Below are 23,915 nucleotides of genomic sequence, written 5' to 3' on the forward strand. Positions count from 1 at the left end.
GTGTCACCATTCGACATTGCCATTGCTCAACATTGTTTTCGTCGCGGAACAGCTCAGCAAAGAGCGGCCGATTTCTAACAACTTATTTTTCTGTGAAAACTTCGTAGAACTTCGGAGACATCATTAATATAAATAATTTTAATCGCCGTTGAATAAGAAATGTTTCTTTCACAAGAAATGTATAAAATTACAGTACTGTATTAGACTTACGGTACCTAATTTACATACTGACAGACGATAGTTAGCGTAAAAATCTCCGTAGCGTGGCGCCACGCTAGACGGCGGAAATTATATATTTAATTATAACAAAGTTACAATAAGTTAATATATAATTATATATACAGTACCTAATTTATATATAATTAATATATAATTATATGTACAGTACCTAATTTATGTAATACTGTCCAGACGATAGAAATCTCTCTGTAGTGTGGCGCTACGGACGGCGGGAAAGTAGTTTGGCTGCCCGATGACGTTTGAGGTAATTATAGGGAATTTTTACTGTTTTTTACGGATACCGGTCACAATTTTTTCGTAGTTTTATAGTAATCGTAATTATAGGGACCGTAATTATAGGAGGGTCAACTGTACTTTATTTGAAAAGAGTTGTTAAGCTATGCAGTTATGGATGATATTGCTAAAACATTGTCTGATTTTTGTGTGTTTAACTCAACTAAACCACTAAGACACATACTTTGCTTTACAATGTTGTGAGATATGCATGGGGTCAAGAGTAAATCCCAATGATTACTTACTCTGCACTAGATCTTTCGATCCAACCTCTTTGTCAATGGATGACTTCCTAATATGTTTATTTAAGACCAAGAGTTCGTAAGGTCCCCTGGAGGTTGTTTTCCTGACACCAGCTTAGTTATAGCATTAAGCACACTTATGTCTAATTTTTAGAGGAATATCGAGTGGGAGGGACATGGGTAAGTGGAGTGGACATAGGCATGAATTTTAGACATTAATGAGACCATATTTAAATTACATAACAAAATATTTAATGAAAAGAAAATGAATAAAAATACAAATGATGAGATTACAAATATCTATTATTTACAATAACCTATCTCGCGAAGAGATCAATCAACTATCTAACAATGTAAATCAACCTATATGGCTAGACACCAACCAAATGCCGAAATTCTATTGGGCTAGTTTAAGGCTAATTACTAAATGAATTACGTAACCAATTTGGTTCTAGAGGTAAGTGATAGAATTTCGGCATTTGGTTGGTGTCTAGCTTTATTATGTATCGGGTCTAGCGATGTTGTTTGTATCAACCTATATGTGTGAGAGAGAGTTTACATCAATCTAACATTTTATTCTACCTTCACAAATTGAAGCTTATTTTTTCCTTTGATTATCTTTCCATTCGGGATATGGGAGAAGTTTGGAATCATAGCATTTGTGTATGCACTAGTAAAATATAGCCAACTTCTTAGGTGGCTGTTCTCTATATGCTATGATAAACTTCCCTTCTTGATAGACTGCTTCCTATGGCATGTTCATACCTCGTTGAACTGCCTCGAATGGTGGGAAAGAGCCCTTTTATAGCGGCTTCTTCAGGTGGCCAAGTAACATGTGCAAAGGCCGCATCTGAATCATTTTGCAAGTTGGTTGTCTAAAGGAACTTCAACTTCCCTTCCTTTTTTTTCGGAAACAACTGTTACATCCTTTCTTTGTTAAAATCTTCTCTCCAAAATAAAATAATTTTTATTCGAAAATAAAATGTTTTATCGCTAATTTCTTTTAAAAAATGGGCCCCTAAATCCTGATTCTCACAATGTTGTAAAATTGAAGAATGAGGAATTTCCATTCACATACTATGACATTTTACTTTGCAATAATAAATGAAACAGTGCTTAAGTTTCCTGCTGAGTAACTTTTGTTGGATTTAGACATTTTACAGGAGAGTTGTTGGCTAAGATATAATGGATCAAACTATGTCTTTAAAATGTACAATTACCCTAGAGAGAATTATCATAAAGTAATACTATGAAGTCAATAGAGGATTGGTTTTATCATTACAACAAATAGAATAGTTTACAGTTATTTTTCTTTATTGTGCAATAGATATAATATTTATCTATGATGTAAAAATGTAAACAATTAGAGACATTTTTTTCTTATAATGATTCTTTTAAAAAAATAGGAAAGTTGTGGAAATTAACCTTTTTTTTAATGGTTCTAATTTGCCTTAGTTTGTTATGTTATCGTTTAAACTAGGTATATATGAAGTTATTAGGACTATACTGCTGCTACTTCTGGAAGTTTCTGCATTGTTATTTTGATTTTGTTGGTGTAATATGTTATGTCATTAATTTTAGTTTCAGATTGACAATTTGGAATATGTAGAAATATTCTATGTGTAATATTGGATAAAGCAAATTTTTATCAGGAACAAATAAGCAATTTTTTTATTTATTTTAATTTGTGATATATATAAAAATTCTTATCATATTCTTGCATACAGTGGCACTTGCAGACTATCAAAAAGAGAGGGCACAAGCTATAAAAAAGAGCACCATACATTATGCAAGAAGCTTCAGACATTATGCAAGGAGCATCAATGATTCAATGTTGGATCAGCTCTCCTACATGGTGGTACTAGCTGCATTCAGTGCTAACGTGGCCTCGAAAACAAGGAATGTGATTTTAGTAAACATACAATGAACAAATAACTATATAAAATAGTTACATGGGACAATGAGCAAATCATTCATTAGTTTCTTTTATATTTTCAGAATAGATTAGAAGTCCTGAATTTTCTGTTGTTTGTTGATAATGAAATTTGGGTCCCTCTTGAGATTAGGAAAAGGGCTACCCAGACAAAAATGGGGCATGTGCCTCAGTGTATGGGTGCCCCTGCTTACATACATTCTAGGTATGTCTAATCATATATAATACCACTTATCTAAAACTCTAATGGAACTTGAATGAATGTCATATCTGGACTTTGCAGTATGAATCAGTTTGCATAACTGGCAGAAACAATGAATCCTTAGATTATCTAAATTTTTAAATAAATAAAAAGCACAAAAAATTAACTTGGTTATTTATTAATACTGAAAAATTCTATACACCTTACAAAAGTTTAGTAAATCAAGATTATTTACGATTGTTTCTTCTATGTGACTTTGTGGAATTTCACAGAATAAAAATAACAGGATTTATAGGGAAAATAGAGTTAGGGCAGAATTCTAAAAATTTTACAGTTCAGTGGTAGCTTGTGATAAGCACTGCAGAACTGCATCACCCTCAAAGAAAAATAAAATTGCAAAATAACATCTTGATTTATATTACATTGTAATTACATAACTGATTATATACAATTAAAATTATTGTTTTTAATCAAAACCAGTACCAAACAAAAATGATTCTATTAGGGCAGGTGTGTGCTATGGGCCCTACTGAGACAGCACTGTTAAACAGAGTGCAGTGTGATTTCCTACTCAGAGAACAGCCCTTTGTGTTTTTCCTCCGCATTTTATATGATGAAAATGCTTGAGACAGCACTTCACTATTTAGCAGTGTTATTGCAGTTGTATGCTTGCATAGCATGATAGATAATGGATTAGAGCAGAAGTGCAGAGTACTCTATATTAATATGAAATTGATAAAAATTTAGAATCTTCAATTCACTTATTTTAATTAAATTAAAAAATATTTTTTATGAATGCAGTATATACAAATAGTTTGTTATGTAAAGTAGTAATTGTTACTCGAGAATTAGCAATTCCAGATTAGAGCCACCACTGGTACAGTCCTACAAAATGTTTTATTATATCAAACTCCTCAGTGCTTAGTTTATTTTTATTCATTATGTGAATTCTTATAACCACGATTCTGACTAATGTTTGGGATACTATATTAAATATTTGTATCAAGAAAAGTGCACAAATTCAAGAGAACAACACTAAACATATTTGTTGGACAAGGTAAATAAGTAAACTGGGGGGTATGTGGATTTTGTGTATTATTCTGTGGGGAACTATGTTTAGTTAGGTGGTGAGTTTTTTTATTTATGTAGTATTACTTGATATTACAAAGCAGTGTCAACTTGTAAAAATTGTATATGAACTAACATGATTTTGCATTTTTGTGATTTTTTTTTTAATTCCCTACTTATCTGTCATATATGAACAAATGTTTGCATTAGAAACATGCTTTATAACAGAAGAAATTACATTTGTAATAGTGATTGGATATCAATGTTAATAAACTTTTTTACTTATTAATACAAATTGTGAGATAACTTATTCTTAAAGTTTCCAATAAACAAGAATGACAATTTAAACTTAAATTCTAATTTTTACAACTATTGTTTACAAGTTGATACATGAAAAACTGAAAAAAAAAATTCTTTCATTTCAATAACTGCTTGCTTGTCATCTCGTGAAAAATTTTACTTCTCAATACTTATTGAGAGAGACTCATTACTCTATTTTATCATTCATGCTTTATTCTCTTCTATTTGAAGTGATGTTGCATTACTTTGTACTGTTTTCCTTATTTATATTTTTCATTATTGAAAAATTGTATATTGAAATGATAATTACTCATTTGCAGTAAATAAATAAATATCTCTACCATTGTCTTTGACATTTCTTTTTATTAATTCTTAACAATTTGATTAAGATAACTTCTTTTTTAATATAATCTCAAATTGTTTTGAAAAGTAGTTAATTTGAGATACTATATTTTTAAGAGCAATGTCATCTAGACTAAATGTGTATAAAGTTTCTTATTTGGAATAAATAAAATCTTAAAACTAAATATAAAAAAAAAATAATGATTAAAAAAATTAGAATTTAATTGTTTACAATCAGTATTCACTTTCACAAATTATTATTGATTGTGTTTGTTGTACCTGTGCTAACTTTTTATTTTTTTGTTAAATGCAAATTTCCTTACTTTCCCTCTCTTTGTCCCTTTTGAATTATACCATCATGTGCTTGACCAGGCTCACAATGAGAGCAACTGGGGGGTAAAGAATGAGGTCTGACATATCCAAGACATATCAGCTTCTGGATTTTCTTGGATTGATTACTTAGATTTGATCCTGTGGCACTCAAAGCCAGTAGGTTGGCACCTTAATTGTCTTGACTATCCACCCATCAATTTATTCTTTGTTCTTCATTATATTTATTATTAAAAAGTATAACAGGCAATACTATATAGACAGGATGAGTCTCCCCAAGTAACAATAGAAAAATACCCCAAATAAAAGCAATAAAAGTAAAATGAAACAAAAATCATGGAACTAACTTACTTCCTAACTACGCTGTATTTTTTATCTTTCATAATGCATAGTGCAAAAATTTGTTTAAACTTTGGATTTGTATATATAAAAATTCATTTATTCAGTCTTAAGATTTTTATCAGCATTATGAATAAGTTAGAAAAATTTATAAAATAAATAAATAAATGGGATTAACTTTTATTATCTTATGTTCTAATAAGTNATATATGAAAATTTAATATAACTTAGTTACTGTAAAATAAAATTTTAAACTACACAACAGTTTTATTCTATTTTTTCTTATTTTTACTCAGAAATTGGAAAGAGAACTTAATGATATTGCATATGGAACCAACAAATATAAAATACAAACAGCTGATTTAGTAAGTATATTTTAATTCAGATTATATTTATAAACTGACTAAATTTATACAATAATGAATAATAGTGTGTGATCAGTTAATGAACATAATCCATTCCAAGAGTATTTGTTATCCGAATTGTTCATTAACCGATAATCGATTTACCATAGGTTTTTATGGGAATTTGATTAATTCGTTCCGGAGACTACAAAAAATAAAAAATTTATACTTTTTTACTATGTTTATTTATATGTAATAGTAAAAATACATATATATGCAGTCTTGCATTTTTATTAGTTATGTTTTTTTCGTTTGTGGGTGTTAAAGAATCTGTCCAATGTCGATTGCTTTACTCTTTTCTTCAGGATTTTTCGGAAGTGATTAATAGTGTTGTAATTGTAGAGATCCCAACCCCATTAACCGTATTCTGGTTTGGATGCCACTTAGATGATCGTTGTTCTGACATCATCCCACTTCTCCAAAAGGTTTTTAGTAGCAGATGTTGACATTGGTCCTCTTTTGTCTTCCTCTTTTTCAAAAGGAAACACATCTCGCTGAGTTTCTTGGTATTTTTCATTTGAGAGTTCTTGGAGTTCTTCTGTCGTCAGATCAGTTTCAGGTTCCATTATGAGCTCTAAAATGCTCTTTATTTTACAGATGTGATTTTTATTACTCCATTAGCAGCTTGAGACTTCTTGATATATCTTTCATAGCTAAGATTGTGCCTACTGTAGACCTGTTCGAGCCATACTGCCTAGCAACATCAGACAACTTGTGTGCACTTTCTACCTTGGCTATTATTTCTTACTTGGTTTCTATGGTGAGCATAGTTCTTGACACTCCTCTTTTTAGGCTCCATAATATCAGTTTTTTTTTTAAATAAAAAGTTCAGAAAAGCACTTACAAAAATTCAGAGAACAGAAATCAATTAGCCCACGAAAAATTATTTAAATGAAAGGCCTGGATGAAATTTGAAATTTGGAATTAAAATGTTAATATCTGATGGGACAGTTAAACTTTCATTGTTTATTTACTTTCGTAAATAAACGGTGAAAGTTTCGTAAATAAACTCGATGCAAAACTTAACAAGTGCCTGTCCAACAGTCATGCAAAGACTATAAAAAATTATTTGTCAGAAAGGTAAACAAAAAGATGGAATTATGAGGGAGAGTTTCAAAATTTGGAGGAATACTATCTGATTGGTATTGGGTTGAGCGTCAATGTTGATGTCTCCCGCGCTCAGAAAGGTTTTGAATTGTTACCTGAAGACAAGTGAAAATCAATTGGTATTTGTTATTTTCCGTTGCTTCTTTTTATGTTTGTTCAGTAAAGTGTTTGTTATCTGAACATGTGTTCATTGTCCAATCATAAAAATCTTTCGCGAAAGTGTTCATTATCCAATTTGTTTGCTACCTGAACTGTTTGTTAACCGATCACCCACTGTATATTATAGTAACAATGCTATTTTTTAATTACTTATTTGAGTTGGATTGAATATGTTATATATGATATAATCATTTAACTATCACATATTGATTAAATAAGATAGTAAATCCCTTTATAACCAGTAATTGAACTTTAACGTAATTTTCAAACATTTTCGGTCTTCACCAAGGCCTGCCTCAGGTGTTTAACAAAACTGACTTCCAAAAATTGGAATGTTAGAACAATGATGCTTGACTTTAAACTTTGAATATATAAAATTCATGTGGTTGATTGACTTTGTTCGAATTTCTCTTACAGGTACTTCCACACATGCGCCACCATCTCGCAGTCTTTAAAGTTAATAGAGTTGCCTTTATAAATTTTCCAAGCGGATATGGTCTATTTGAAAGACATGCCTAATTAATCTGGTGTTCTGGAGGTCCACATGTACTTCCAGGTCTGTGGCGTTTGTGGACAGGGCGGTGGTATGCCTGTTGTTAACAAGATCATATTGATGTTCATGTACCCTTTTACATATTGAATGTATAGTTGAGCCAATATATACTAAGTCCCTTTGGAATCTATCATTCCTAAGAGGAATACAGTACACTCCTGGTGCTCTGCTTTAATCCATTTTATAATCTGATTTAATGGACAAAAATTTGTTCCATAGTAAATATTTAAAATTGTTTTTATTTGCAAATAGAGCATGTTAAAAAGGCTTAGATTGACAATCAATGAGTATAAATTACTCAATGTACTGTACAGTACATTATATTATTCTGTTATTTATATCTTATGTGTCATAATAATAATTTGATTTAATAACTTTCAGAAATGGCAGACACCCCTTTCCCCAAATTAGTTTGTAAAATTGAAGGTACACTGTGTTTATGCTAAATAGATAATTATTTAGTATAATTTTGTTTATTTAGTTTCAGTAATAATTACAGGTTGATAAAATATTATTGAAATTAAACAATACACTAAAAATTACCAATTTGTCTTCTTTTTTGAGTCATGGATTATGAAGTTTTAATAGGAAACTTTATAATTTTGTTTTTTATTTATATATATTTTGTTATAATTTTTCTGTTATAAAATATATAAAAATATTTATAACAATGTCTGAAATGTTATTAATTTAATACACTTAAGTACTTAATGAAGACTAAACGTAACAAAAAATCGCATGTAAAATAGTACAGTNACGACTTCAATATCTTTCTTCAAATGTAAATACTGTGTGGCTAGACATTGAAATTATAACTTCAGTTAATCTAAAACAATAAGGCTTTGTTATGAAACCATTTGGTTTATAATTTATATATATTTAAAATCAAGCAGAATTAAATTAAATATAATGTATTATTATTTTTTTAATTATAAGAAATTTTTATAAATTTATTTCAGAATATGGAAATATATGTATTTGATGATACAGATTTAGAGCCATCTTCATATCTAGGAAGAGCACAAATTTCACTTTTTCCTCTTACTCAGAACAAACCAATACAAGGGATATATGAATTAAAAAATGTAATTGATTTTTGTTAAATAATTTTTAACTTTAAAAATATTTGATCCATAAATAAAACAATAATGAAGGTACTCTATCTAATTAAATTTATTGTTTAATAGACAGATGGAAAAAATTGTGGCACAATAGATGTTGCAATATATTGGCATTCTGCATATGATTTTCAAAAAAATATTGTAGATTCATTTATGGTGAGTAAGATTTCTGAATAACTTTTAAATGGAGAAATTTTTTCTCTTTTTTGCTTTTATTTTTATTATTATGGTATAGACCAGGAGTATCATGCATCCAAATCTAATTTTTGTTGTTGGTCTATAGCATATAAATCAAAACTGTATCTATTAGTCACCATAATTTACTAATAGATAAACAAAGTTCATAATTTGAATTAAATATTTTAAATTTTAAATTCTTTTTCACATGAATAGTAACACCATGGCACATATATCCTTTCTATATAATGGCGAAAGCATATCAAATCTGTGTTCAATAAAATACAGCTTTTCTTTATACTTTAAATAATTTATCTTAGTCTAGTGAAGCTGTATGTATGCATTTAATACATGTTCAATGTTATATATGTTATAGCAATAAGAAATATCTTTGTTGTAAGTGCTTATTTTGGCTCAGACAATTTAATATTTCACATAAGTAGGATTATGTGAGTTTATACCTCTGGTATGTTATATTTTTCTTTGATACATATTGCTTGCTTGCTTTGATACTTGCTTGTCTATATGAAAATGTATAGTAATGCTAGAAGGTAAAATCAATTAGGGAATGATGCATCTCTCATCCTGACAACTGAGACTTAATTATACTCATGAATTCATTGTTTTTAAAAAGAATTGAAAAAATAAAATAAAAAATGAAAAGTATTTTCATAAGCTTATGGATGATGATAAATTGATTGACAGTTGTGATTGTCAGAGAGAATTATTACCAAAAACCATTTTTGGTGACACATATGTTACAGGTTATTTTGATTCATATATCACAAATTAATTAAAACAAATTATTGATTGAACTTACAAATATTTAATTATATAATGCTGTTTTTTGTTTAAATAAGCCTGTATAAAAAGTATATATAGTTTTGGATTTTTATATTAAAATTATTTATGCTGTTGGAAAAATATTATGTTTTAAGTAAAAGTTTGAAAATAATTTTGATAAAATTTTTAATTTTCATATTTTATAAATAATAATTAAACATCATTTTATACTTTTAAATTAATTAAACTATAAAATAATAAATAAGCTAATCTATTAGGTAAAAACTTTTTTTAAACTTAAATCATTTTAAACATTTTAAAACGTTTTCAGTTTTATGCAAACCTTGTTATTGTTCAATATTAAATTTAAATGTAATAAATTAATTTTATAAAAGAAATTGACACATTAATTTGAACGTTAACTGAAAATTTCATTTTGAATTGAATTTTTAATAATAATTTTAATAAGATTTTATGTTGCTTATATTTAATTTAAAAACATAAATTAAAATTTGCATTTCAAACAGAATAAAAAGAAAAAATTTTAACTATCAAATTAGTTTGTAATTGATCAAATAACTAGCATAGCTAACATAAAAGTATTTCCTTGTTGAAAGAACAAAGATCATTTATTAAAGANTTTGAATCCAAGTACAGTGACAACTGCTTAGGTGACCACCTGCATTCGATGGGCACCTGTCAAAACAGACAAAAATTTCTGGCACTGAATAGTTTATCCATAGAGTCTTCGTATAAGTTACCTGTATTAAACAACCACCTGTGTAACACGACCATGGACATCGATTTTTGGTCTGAAACAACATACAACAACTGTAATAAGTGACCACTTCCACGAATATATCTGGTCTAAACTATTGTTCAATGTCTTCTCCTCCTAATATAATGAATTAGTCTAAACTATTGTTCGAACCCACCTCAGGCACTTCTCCTACCTTTGAAATTAGGTGCAGTGTTAATGAATTAGTCTAACAACAAAGGAAATTCATTTCAGTTTGTTCAAAATTGTCTGAAAAACGAAAGAAATGCAAAGTGCTGTCATTAGAAGATCATGTTAAAGTTATCACGACAGTAATCAGTGGCGAAGTTTAACTGTGGGAAAACGAAATTGATTTTACCATAGACCTACAGTATTTTCCTTGGGGGTATAAAATATTGTACACGATACAATTAATCGGCTGATCTCATCATTTGATAAAATTTATTTTTATTTATTTATTTATTTATTTTGAAGCTCATATACAGTACATGTGCGATAAATAGTTTCTGTATCAACCTACCTTATTCCCACGATATTTTTAGAAAAATAATATCCAAGTAATTTTTGCATACAAANGCACCACTCTACTTTATTGATGTATATTCTGTAAAACTGATTTTATGCTGCCAATAAAGAAAAATAAATAAACTATTTATTAATAGTTTTAGTTAAGTAAAATTGAAATATAAACCCTAAAAATTTGAATACAGAATCAAAAATAGTAAAGTATTTTGTTTATTATCAGTATATAAACATTTTTAAAAAATTAAATTTAAAATTAAAGTTAAATTTTGAAACGAAAGAGTTAAAATATTAAATTTAGTATTTAAATACAGTGTTATATTTTTCTATTTAATTAGAAAAAGATTAAATCACCAGTTAAAGATGTATTAAGTAATGATAAAAGAAAATCAACAATTAATCAAAGAAAAGAAATATCTCCAGCTCATCCAATTAATACATCACCAGAAAAAGTAAACCATATGAATCGAAATATTTCATATATTTATAAATACATTTTAGAACAAACAAAATTAAAAGGCATTGAAATTTTAAAGGTACATAAAGAACAAACAGAAAATAGTCCAGAATTAACACCAGTTAAAGAAAAACCAAAAGTTATGCCTCGAAAATCTCTTCAAACTTTGCCAAGTGTAGAATCTCCCAAGTATACAAATAAAAAAGATTCATATGTAGGTAAGATATCTTTATAAAACTTTATAAATATTTATTTGTAATTACTTAAATATTTATAAATAAAAATACATATGTAATAAATATAAAACAATAATGAATATTTTTGTTATGGAATAGAATAAAATTTAGTAATTTAATTAACTAATGTTCATTTATATAAACAGATAAAGAGAAAGAAACAGAAACAGGAAATACTTTAAAGGTAGTTTATTATATAAAGCTTTTTAGATAAAAACAATTAAAATATAGAAAAGATATGACAACAGAAATTAGTGGAGATATTTTGATTTCTTTAATATAATTTTTTGTATTTAAATGAAACATTCTGTTAGAAGATTGCTATCTTTTTTTAGTATCTGAACTAATTGGATTCATGTCAACTGCACAACTACATTTTGTTCTATTTTAATTAACTCTTAATAAATAGATCAATTGTACTAAAAATTAAGTTTAAAGAAATTTGTGTTAACATAAATCATGGTTATTTCAGGTTGAAATCAAATCTCCTAAACATTCCAAACAAGTTTCGTTTGAAAGTGAGTAAATTTGTTCTTCTAAAGCAAACTGTCTTAAAAGAATCCAGTTAATTAATCAATTTGGTCTACTTTATAATGGTTAAAAATATTTTATAAAAGTCTTTATATTTATGAAAAATTGGAAATTTTTATAGTAAAATTTAATATTATAAATAGTACATCTATTTATAACAATAAATATTTATTTTCTTTAATAAATACTTGTAACTTCAATTGCTTTAATAAAAAAAATTGTTATAAGTGATCTTTTAATTATCTAAAATTTTATTTTAATGTCATACATTTTATGGTATTCATAAATATATATGCATAAATTTTCATATCATGAATAAAATTTTTATCAAGGAAATAATAAAACCTGATTTAATTTTAATTTTAATTGGATGCTTAAATGTAGTGGTATTAAAAAAACTGGAATCATATTAATTACATTTCAAGATATTTCTAGAAATATTCTTTAACTTTTTATGTAAGATTGTGTAATCAAAAACTTGTTTGTTGAATAGATAATGAACTAGATATACTTTGTTTTAAAATCACAATAAATGACAGGATTATCACAGTTTCTAATAATTTATTTTTCTTAATTTAAATTATGTATATAATAATTTAAATTAAAAAAGAATTATTAATATATACATTTTTTAAATTATGTATGTATGTTTGAATATATATATGTACAGTACATACATAATTTGATAATGTTTATTATTGAATATGCATTTTCCATCACAAATATATTAAATGTGAGATGATTAATATTTTAAATAGTTAATTCAGAATCAGCAGATGAAACTGATAATGAAGATATTGTAGTTTCTAAATTAAATTCAAAAAGCTCTCCTTCACGGGTAAATATTTATTATTTTAATTTTAATATGAAAAATTAATTTTATTATAATAACATTTAAAATTAAAATTTTCAGAGTAATGATACTATTGTAATTACTTTGTCACATCTTCAGTTTTATGAAGGAGCTTCTGTATTAAGTGATCCCAATGTGAAACTGTTATTTGTTGAATATAGATTTCTGGATTATCCATCAGAAGAATTAGAAACACCATTTGCTCTACCAAAGCCATCTTCTTCTGAAAAAATTATATTTAATTTTAGAAAAGGTTAGCATATTTAAAATGTATAATTTAAGTCTGAATATTGAAATAGGTATTTGTGACTATAGTTATATAAGAGGATCTAATAATATTATATTTAAATAAATAATGTAGAAAACCTTTAGATACTTTGAAGCTTCAAGTTACAGATAATCATACTAGCAAGATACAGTTAATTTAAGTTTAAGCAAATAAACATGCTTTATGACTTCTTAAATATCAAAACTATGATTTATTGATGTAAATAAATATTCATGCTGCTTATTTGACAAACTTCATACAACTACTTTTGCACAAAATTTGTTTTCTTCTAGATTAGATATAAATAGGGCTATTTTCCTCTCAATATCAATAACCAACTCTATATATTCAGGTGAGAAGTCTTGTGACTGGCATGATAGAAACCAACAAAATGAACTGGACTACTCTATTGGCCTAAGAAATGTGGCTGATTGGAACTGATGTAGAAAGCAAATGGGATAAGGATTCCTGCTTTTGTTGAGACCATCTTTCAATGAACAGATAGTGTTATCTGAAAATTGTCTGTCTCAAATATGTTCTTGTGAAGAAATCAAGAAACAAGGTGTAGAGAAGTAGTAATATTTTGAATGGGAAAAGTAAAAATGTAGTTACTAAAAAGGAATTGTAAAAGGGAAAAATTTAGCAACTGACACTACATCTAAAACAAGAAATAGGGAAAAAAGTGCAGACAGAGATATAGAAAAATATTCGGAAAATACTACAGTATAAATGTATACATTTATAAAGAAAAAGTAAATAATTAGTAATGTTAAACAATTTTTTAGATATTGTTACATTTTTCCTAAAACAAAATTTTATTTTCAGTCATCATATATTTTAGAAAAAAGAGCACTAGTTATATTATTAATGTTTAAATGATATATAAATATGTTTCATAAATAAAATGATTATACTTATTATTTTTTTAATAATAATTAAATCTCTGTCATTATCACATTTTAATATAAATTAAAAAAGCAAACAAAATATGTAAACATCAATAGACTAATTACTGCACCTTTGTCAGTGGGCTTTTAGAAAAATGTTTTAACTCATTTTAATGGGTCAAAAACATTCTTCTAAAATCCTACTGATAAAGGTGCAGTAATTAGTCGAGTAAAAGTTATTCCAGTGACTAGTATATCATTTTCATGAACATTAGTATATTAGGATAAATTAAAATTATACATTTATTAAATTTTAAAATTCTGAAATTTTAATAAAATTTTATATGGCATTGAATGATTGTTCCAGTTCTGAAGGAAAATAGTCAAAGGCTGATTATTTGCTTAATAATAAATTTATTTAATTAATAAAAAAAAACTAATAAATGTTATATTCTTATTTTGTTATTTATGAAATTATAGATCTATCGAATTATATTGGTGATTGCAATTGATAGTAGCATGTTTGTTTGAATGATGATAATAAGTAATTAATGTAAATACAGGTATATCTCGCCTTACGTCGGTAATTGCGACGCAAGTTGAATTTACTTGTCTCCAAATCTACTTGTCACTAGGCTAAACTATAAATTACCATTCCCTGTTCTGTATTTTATTTATTAATGCATTTTTAATAATATATGGTTAATAAGGATCTATTTTAAGCTTACAAACAAATAAATTTTAGTTTTTAATATAGTACAGAAAAAAGTAATCTAAATTTACGAATGCATGTACTGTAAATACAGTACATACTTGTAAATGTATATATTTTAATATGATTTTATGTGCTTTAAATGCTTTTCTAGTGATATTATAACTTCAATATTTGTGGTGGACAGACATAAAGTTGAATAAAATGACTTAAACTTGATTTTTATTTTTCCATATACTTTTTTGACAAACAACATATAATCTGGAACGACATAACTCGAAACAACGTAAGTCAAGGTATACCTGTAGTCACATATTAAATGCCAACTTTACTTGATATAATTGTTTACTGTATCTGTAGAATGTAAATTAGAATATTGTTACGTGAATTTAAAAATTGGCCTGACTAGTTTATTTCAATAACATATAATATAGTGTATAAAACTAAATGTTCTGCCCCTAACTCATAAAATGCTCAACTCATGCATTTATTATCACTTCAAAATTTTCACTGCAGTTTCTGTAGTTTATAACAATTCTTTGTAAACAATATTAGCTTTATATATTATTTATTATGTTTATAGAAATCTATATATATATAAAAATGGACGTGTGTTTCCCTATATTTCACTTTTCAGCCAAAACTACACATCGCACATGAATGGTGTTTGTATGTGGTAGTAGTCCCAAGTCTCCATTTGTGCACTATGGTGGTTGCGTCTCGATAGCTATAAGGGTGCGGGAGATATGGGGCTGAAAGTGGTTGAAAGTGGTTTTCTATTTCGATTTAAAAAATTTTCGAATTTGTATTCGAATTCGAATTGGTTCGATTATAGAACGATTGTAAACGTTCCAGAAAATTGATCAAATTGAAAATAGTTCGTTTGANATTTGAAGCATATAAAAACTTATGTATTTTTCACTACTGTATATGATTATTATTTTATTTATAAATCATAAGTTGAGTGTTGTAATAGTTCTAAATAGTAGCATTCAATGCTAGTTCTTTGCTTCATCCTAAATGATCTGTTGTTTGTAGATTTTGCTTCTCTACAGTATTCAGTTGAAAATACAAAGTTTTGTGGCATGAAGTCTAAACTTCACAAATCAGTTTAATAACATACTATATACCATAATTAATCTATTTCTTAAATAAAAAATTTATTATTATTATTTATTGCAATGTGGGCTCTCTTGCTGAACAGTACATCCTAGCAGAAGTCATTACTTTTACTTGAAAAGTATTAACAAAAACAAATGCTTACATCAATTGTTTATAAAAACATTATACTATAAGTTTACTACTAAATAATCCTATCTAAATGTCCAGCAATATCAGGAAAAAATAATTTTATATTTGTTACTGAAGGGTTGGCACCAAGCCAAGATGCTACATCTGGAAGGACACAGAAGTCATGATGGCAATGTTTCATTTTTCGCACAAGTGGTCGCATCTGTAGGCAATTCAGATTCAAGATGGAGGAGATCCAAGAGAAAGCATGGCTGAAAGAAATGCACTCAACTACAGAGTAACTTAACAAATACTCGTTTATTTACACATTAAATTCCACCTAAGATTAGGAGTCTTTATGTGCGAGATAGAGCGATAGTTTACACCTGGGCACACAATGATAAATATCTGTAGTTGTTGGTTGGATTTCACTTGATAGACAGGTTGTAATAGGTTTTTAGTGGGTAGGTTCTTTGAGGAGTTTTCACTCTTGCACTGTCTGTTTATTCCATTGGAGATGCCCTGGCGGATAGGATTTTGGTCACAGGCTATTGGCGACAAAGATGGTGTATCAGCAGTGATGGTTATCCACAATCGGGTGAACACTCGATCTCGATCAACTCTTGATGACGGATGAACTGTCTGTCGTCTTTTTCTTTTATTTGGGGGTCCTACTCTTAAATTTCAATGCTCTTTTTAGGCAATGTTGACTAATTAGACCAATAATGATTTTTTTGTGTTATGTTCCTGCTACAGTCTGTAAGGAGATGTGTCGTCATTGGACAAGGAAGCAAGTCTGTGGGAAAATGGAATCAGTTCCTGCTATCATGAGGAAAATAGTTTTAGCAGAATATTTTTTGTAAATTAAGCAAAAATTTTTTCTATTTAACCCAGGTTCTCACATATTATTTCTTTCATTAATGCCTTGATTACAATACTAAAAATATTTATAATTTAATTTTCATATTACTGTTAACTTTCATAACAGTAATATGATATCTTTAGGTTGTGTCAGAAGTATGTTTATTAGTTACTAGTTCTGAATATCCAAGGCAGATAGTTTTTTTGGCATTTATAAAGCTAAGGGTTTCTCCCCATGGAAACATTGTTTCGAAATTTAACAACTTTCTGGAAAAGCAAATTTGTTGGCATTGATTCCACTTTGGATAATTTGCTTTTCTTTTCTTTTTATAATTTATATAATTTGGATAATAATCTTTTGAAGACTTTGATTTTTGTGAAGTATTAGAGATAACAAGATATAAGTCAGAAAGTGTTACACTAATTGATATGTTTAAAAACATTCAATCACTTGTTCATTGTTAAAAAAAAAGCAGTGAGTTAGCAATAAATTTTATTCTGTATTCTCTATTAAAAGTACTCCCATAGGACTGGTGATAACTGCTCCTTATCTAAAACATGTCAGATTATCTTGTTAATAGCATTTAAAAATTTTTAAAGTTGAAAATTTCTAATTTCAAAAATTTGTAAATTATTGTAGCATCTTAATGACATATAAATGAATTTACATTACTTTCACACGCAAAAAATAATAAATGTATTTCTATTTTATTATTTCAAAATTAAATAGATACTAAGAATAGTTACGCATAGCATAAAACATTTATTTTATAAAATAATAAAAAAATGTATTGATTCTGAATTGAAACTCTAATTACTTTATTGTATTTTATACCAAATAAAATGCTCAAACAAACAAATTAGATTAAAATTAACTTCAATAATATAATTTTCCATATCCATCTTATTATACTAGTGTTTTTAATATAATTTTTATAAAAAATATCGTTTTTGCTAAGATTTAATATATTATTACCGAGATTTTAGTTGTAAAAAATTTTTTTAAATTGTAAGAAATTATTATTTAAAAAATAGATCAAATAAATATACACTAAATAAAAAAACAGTTGCTAAAACACTTGGCAGCATTAAAATCTTAACTGGAGTTCCATTGCAAACGTTGACCTCCTTTGGCTGGAGTGAAATGATATAAACTGATAGTCAGCAATCTCTCTTAATAAACATGTAATCTTGCAATAATAAAAATATTGCAGAAATATTTAACACTGTATAAAATCATTTATTATATAAGTTTTCATTAGATGCTCAATGAGCTTTACATATCAAAATATAAGAAAAATGTTTGGAATTAAACTATATATTTTCACCTTCATTCTAGTATATAAATATCAAAATCTAGAATTTTACATTCAAGTATTATTCATGATAAAATTTTTTATTGTTACTACCAATCAAAAACTTTGTAGACTTACCATTAATGTATTCTTGTTTTAATTATTTTTTAATTTGATTTTAATTTTTAAAAAATTTTAAGTTTTACTATAATTTAATTACTATGCTTTCTAATTCAGTGTTTTATTTTGATGTCATCCATGCTGACAAACGTGAAAAGTTAAAGAACATGTTACAGTCTGAAACAGAAGAAGAAAATAGGTTTCATATATTCTTAATGGATATCTTCTAGAATTAAAATAAAACATGAATATTTATATTCTAATATTTTTTTTATTTTAGTTTAATGTTCACTGTTGTAAGTGAACCACCTGAAGATCGCCAAGATATGGACTGTGAAGATATTGGATATTCTTTTTTTAATTTGAAAGAAGTATGTATTTAATCTTGAAATTACTTTGATTAAAAATAATCCATTAAATTATTTTTTAATAATAGATATTAATGAAAGAAGAAGATTTTATTGACCATGAAATTAAAAGTAAGTACTGTACTGTAATTATTTATATAAATTGAAAAAGTGAAAACAAGAAACATTATTGAAAGGAAAAGATGTAAAGATATTTGAATGTTTCTATAAAGATGTTTCTTTTGTAAATGTATTTTAATCATTATCCTGTTAGTAGGTCATCCTTCCTTAGTAATGTGAATAGGTAGATCAAATCTCTTACATTTTATGGAATATTTATATTTGTTAAAGGTATGTTATTGTGTACCCATTATTTTCAAATAATGGATACACAATACTCCAAAAATCTGTTTAAAACCCTCATTAATAAAATAGAATTAAAAATTTTTTATTGTATCATATTTATTATAAAAATGATTGCCATTGATGAAATTGTACACTTTTATTGAACAAAGATTTATTGTAATTAATAATCAGATTATTAAATTAGTTAATTTTTGAATGAATCTTTATAAGTATTTAGATTTGATTGATACAAATTATTCAAATTTTCCATTATTTTATGTTATTCATTAAATAAAATACTTTCAGTAATGAATGACGTTGAAAGCGAATAATAGTGAAGCTGGAACATTCTTTTAAATGTTATTTTAAGATTAAAAAGTAGCTAAGATGTGACTACATAAAAGAATATGTGCACAAAATTTTTAGAAGGGATTTTAGTTCTTGAATATTGTTATCTTTCTTTATTAAACTTTTGTATTAGGAAATGAATAACACTTCAAAAATTTATTTTATTTTATAAACATTGCTGTATTTTTTTTAGACTTATATGTTTTCCAATATCATGATAAAACATTACAAACTGTAAAAAAAGAATTCCCAATTGCATTTTTTAATATAATTAATAATTTAAATATAAATGCAAAGAATTGTGAAGTATTTTCAATTAGTAATAAATTGTTTAGTTTTATTCATCTAGTAATATTAATCATGTAAGATGCGATGAATTCTAGAAAGCACCATTTTAAATATTTTGTTCTTTCAAGAACTCACTGCATGTACAGTGGGTGATTGGTTAACGAACAAATTGGATAACAAACACTTTCGAGAAAGATTTTTATGTTCGGACAATGAACACCTCACGGAACAAACACAAGAAGAAGCAATGTAAAATAATGAATATTGATTGGTCTTCCCTTGTCTTCAGGCAACAATTTGAAACATTTTGGAGCGCCAGAGATGTCGACATTGACGCTCAACCCGGTATATACTGATCCTGTAGTATTCCTCTGAACTTTGAAACTCTCCTTGTAATTTCATCCTTTTATTTTTCTGACAGAAACAATTCTTTTATAGTATTCACTATAAAAGAATACTATAAAAGACTGTCGGGCACGCATTAAGTTTTGTGTTGGTTTTTATTTTTGAAAGGTGAGAGTATAATTGCAAAGATAGAGAGTAGGTAGATGTTGCTGAGCAGTATGGATTGCACAGGTCTACAGTAGGCCGCAGTTCAATCTTATCTAAGAAAGATACTGTATAATCAAGAAGACTCAAGCAGCTAAAGGTGTAACAAAAATCACATCTGAAAAATAAAGAACATTAAAGGGCTCATAATAGTACCTGAAACTGATCTGACAACAGAAGAACGCCAAGAACTCTTGAATGAAGAACACCAAGAAACTCGGTGAGATATGTTTTCTTCTGAAAAAGAAGATTAATGTCAACATTTGCCATTAAAGATCTTTTGAAGAAGTGGTAGGATGTCAGAACAATGGTTTTAGAATGGCATCCAAACCAGGTTCAGGTATGTGGGATTGAAGGTGTAAAATTATTAGGCTTGGGGATCTCTACAATTACAATGCTATTAATTACTTCTGAAAAATCCTGAAAAAGAGAGAAAAGCAATTGACATTAGACAGATTCTTTAACTTTCACAAACAGAAAAAACATGACTAATAAAAATGCAAGGCTGTGCATGTATGTATTTTTATTATTACATATAAATAAACATAGTAAGAAAGTATATAATTTTTTATTTTTGGGGTCTCCAGAACGAATTAATCAAAATTCCCATAAAACCCTATAGTAAATCGATAAGTGGTTAACAAACAATTCGGATAGCAAAGTCTTGGAACAGATTATGTTCATTAACCAATCACCCACTGTGCATTAAAATTGTTACAGTAAATTTGGATTAATAATTTTTAAATTAGTTGACTTAATTCTGTAGGAATATCACCACTCTCTTCCTAATATTTACTATTTTTTACTGCAAATAAAAATTAAGATACTATTTTTTCATATGTGAAAGAATTTTAAGAATTAAAACAAAAATCTTATTGTCTGTTGTTATTTGTTTCTTTTTCCAAGATATTTCAAAGATTTCCTAAGATATTTATTTATCTCATTTTTTTTTAATCATTATCCTAATTTTAAATGAGAAATTTAAAAGTACATAAGCTATAACATTTTCTTTATTTTAAGATTTATTAAAGTTAATTGATATTAAAAATTAATAGTACAGAAAGTAAATGAATGCTAGATATTTCTATCAAGCCACCAAGATACCAAGTTGGTAGTACTATAATGAATGAATGTTACAAATTTTCAAGTTTTTCTTTTAAATGTCATTATATTGTTGATTACAGATCTTCATTAAAAAATTTTTTTTAAATTTTTCTATCAATTTATATGTTTAAAAATTTTTTATCATCAGAAATATTTAATTCAGAAAATTTTGTTTCTAAACTTTCTATATAAATACTAAACATGCACCATCTTAAAAACAATGAATAAATTTTAAAATGTATATTTTCTTTACTTTGACATTTTTTTAAGATGTAAACATAAAAGTTAAAATCTTATTTATATTTCTTTTTAATTTGAAATTTTATAGATTGTTTATAATTTTATACAGTTATCTTCAAACGTTTATACTGATTTAAAAAAAATAGTAATAATAATAATCCCTTTGCATTAGAAATAAACTATATAAAATTGTTTCTTTGAAATGTGTAATAAAAATGCTAATAATAAAAAGTTTGTATTTGCTTATTTAGCATCCATATTTGCATGATTTTTAGAGATTTTTATTTTTATTTTTATTTGCATGATTTTTAGAGATTTTTATTTTCTATTGCAAATAATAATTTTTGAATGTTTCATGGAAAAAAGTTTATAAGATATCAAATTTTACATAATATATCTAAATTATTGTGCTCTATGCAAATCATTGCTACTTTTTCATGTTTTACTATTTATTAATTGATGTTTTTTTGATAGTAAAAATCATCCAAATAGATAATAATTTAATGATAGTAATTAATGTAATTATATTATATAAATTTTTAAAATTAGCTGACAGAACCTGAGTTTTAATAATGGGTTAAAAGTTTTTAACATGCATTGATCCTGAGTACAAATAAATTTTTGATTTGCTTTGCCATGAAACAAATAAAAATTGAATTTTTGGATGACAAAATTTGTAAACTTCCATAATAATAAAATGATTTATATTAACTTGCAGAATATTTATGTTAATAAAATTATACTTGTAACTGGAAAAACAATATGTAATTTTAAAAAATTTATATTTTCATTAAAATTAATGCTGGCAACCAAATCAGATTATGGTAAACTGTTGTTTTTGGCAAAAAAATTAATACTGATTTCAAAATTGATATTTCTTTTCAAATAATACAAAAATTTCTAAGTTGATAATTCTTTATAACTTATTAATTAATTTGTTCTAGCTATTAAAATAATGTTTTATTTATTTATTTCATTAGACTACAGTTTGAAAAATTGTAGACCTATAAATTCCCACTGTTGCTGTCCGTCTGTCTTTCCTTCCTTAATCTTGAGAATGATGTTAGATAGATGAAAGTCAAGACCAGATATGGAAAGTTTAGGGGTAGGAGGCTTCGATTAACTATATATGAACTTCTGGTCAAGACAAGAAGTCACATGAATTAAATTAAAAAATTTTCCCCTGGATGGAGTTGCATAGGTGACCTATTGTTATCAGGAAAAGTATGATGTACAGGAACAAGACACTACTAATTTCAGGTTACGAACATGTTTTAAATTTAAATGAATTAAGAATGTGATTAAAAATTGTAGCCTGGCATTATGATGATGTCACAAGAAATAATTGCTTGTTTGTTCTTAATATATTTTACTAGACATTTTACAATTATAAAACATAAAATATTTAGTACGGTATATAGAAAAAAATATATTACTCAAAGAAACATATTAATGCAAAATATATATCTTTTAAATTATTGCATAAAAATAGGATCATATTTAAAATTTTTATATATTTTTTTATTAATAAAATACAATAATAAGACATTAATTCTATTGAATTTAAATTGATTTTGAAATTGGTCTAAAAACCAGTTCATATGATATTTAAAAACTAGTTGATTTTGTTGAAAACCGATTTTTGGAAATTTCCAGTTTTGCCAGCATTAAGTAAAATAACATTTTGCTCCTGTTACATTATGTTCTATCATTGACAGAACTAAGATGATTAAAATTAATTTTATCAAATAGGATATGATATTTCAAAATAAATAGTTTTTATATAAAGCAAAACACTCTATTGTTTATTTGGCTATAAATTCTATTAACAGTTATATTTTTCTTATATTTAATTCTAAGTAAGTTGANTTAATGTAGAAGAAGTGCAACATAGTATATTTATATGTATATAAAAGTCATGTGTTATAATGAATCATTAATTATATTGCACTTGAAAAAATATTTATTATTACTTTTATATATACTATATATCTCATCGTAAAGCATTTATACTAAAAACTGTAATGTGTATATCGATGGCGCACAACGATAACCAGATAATAGTTTCATGACCTCGTATACTAAGCTTACTTCTTAAAGACAATAAGCGTACGTGTCAAAATTAAATTCTCTTTAAATTGATTTTGAAATTTTCATTGCCATAATAAATAAACGTGTACAGATAATAGTTTCATGACCTCGTATACTAAGCTTACTTCTTAAAGACAATAAGCGTACGTGTCAAAATTAAATTCAATTTAAATTGATTTTGAAATTGGTCTAAAAACCAGTTCATATGATATTTAAAAACTAGTTGATTTTGTTGAAAACCGATTTTTGGAAATTTCCAGTTTTGCCAGCATTAAGTAAA

At 26.5% G+C, this 23,915-nt stretch overlaps 2 protein-coding genes across 3 annotated transcripts in view; both read left to right on the forward strand.

Annotated features, from left to right (window-relative positions):
- Positions 1-7,587, forward strand: part of LOC111626528 (protein fantom-like) — a 50,932-nt gene extending 43,345 nt beyond the window's left edge. The window contains exons 26-27 of the mRNA XM_023369929.1: positions 5,566-5,634; positions 7,357-7,587. Coding sequence (XP_023225697.1) covers positions 5,566-5,634; positions 7,357-7,458 — 171 coding nt within the window. The 3' untranslated portion in view covers positions 7,459-7,587. The remainder of the gene's footprint in view (positions 1-5,565; positions 5,635-7,356) is intronic.
- Positions 7,588-8,391: 804 nt separating this feature from the next.
- Positions 8,392-18,852, forward strand: LOC111626546 (X-linked retinitis pigmentosa GTPase regulator-interacting protein 1-like). 2 transcript variants are annotated; one of them, XM_023369956.1, is made up of 11 exons: positions 8,396-8,577; positions 8,680-8,769; positions 11,212-11,325; positions 11,410-11,548; positions 11,713-11,750; positions 12,039-12,084; positions 12,856-12,935; positions 13,011-13,203; positions 18,441-18,522; positions 18,604-18,694; positions 18,760-18,852. In XM_023369956.1, exons 1-11 carry the CDS (start codon positions 8,455-8,457, stop codon positions 18,835-18,837), a joined length of 1,074 nt encoding a protein of 357 aa, XP_023225724.1. In that variant the 5' UTR covers positions 8,396-8,454; the 3' UTR covers positions 18,838-18,852. The 2 variants fall into 2 exon arrangements, with proteins under 2 accessions (XP_023225725.1, XP_023225724.1); XM_023369957.1 differs by lacking the exon at positions 11,212-11,325 and having other exon boundaries at positions 8,392-8,577.
- The last annotated feature ends 5,063 nt before the right edge of the window (positions 18,853-23,915 follow it).

This window comes from Centruroides sculpturatus, unplaced genomic scaffold (assembly GCF_000671375.1).
Source record: "Centruroides sculpturatus isolate CEXI.00-Female unplaced genomic scaffold, Cexi_2.0 scaffold398, whole genome shotgun sequence".
Lineage (NCBI taxonomy): Eukaryota > Metazoa > Arthropoda > Arachnida > Scorpiones > Buthidae > Centruroides > Centruroides sculpturatus.

Coding starts and splice junctions, on each gene's coding strand:
- LOC111626546 (XM_023369956.1), top strand. CDS start 8,455: ATGGAAATATATGTATTTGATGATACAGATTTAGAGCCATCTTCATAT. Junction 11,326..11,409: donor TTAATACATCACCAGAAAAA/GTAAACCATATG, acceptor GAAATTTTAAAG/GTACATAAAGAACAAACAGA. Junction 18,523..18,603: donor GAAACAGAAGAAGAAAATAG/GTTTCATATATT, acceptor TTTTTATTTTAG/TTTAATGTTCACTGTTGTAA.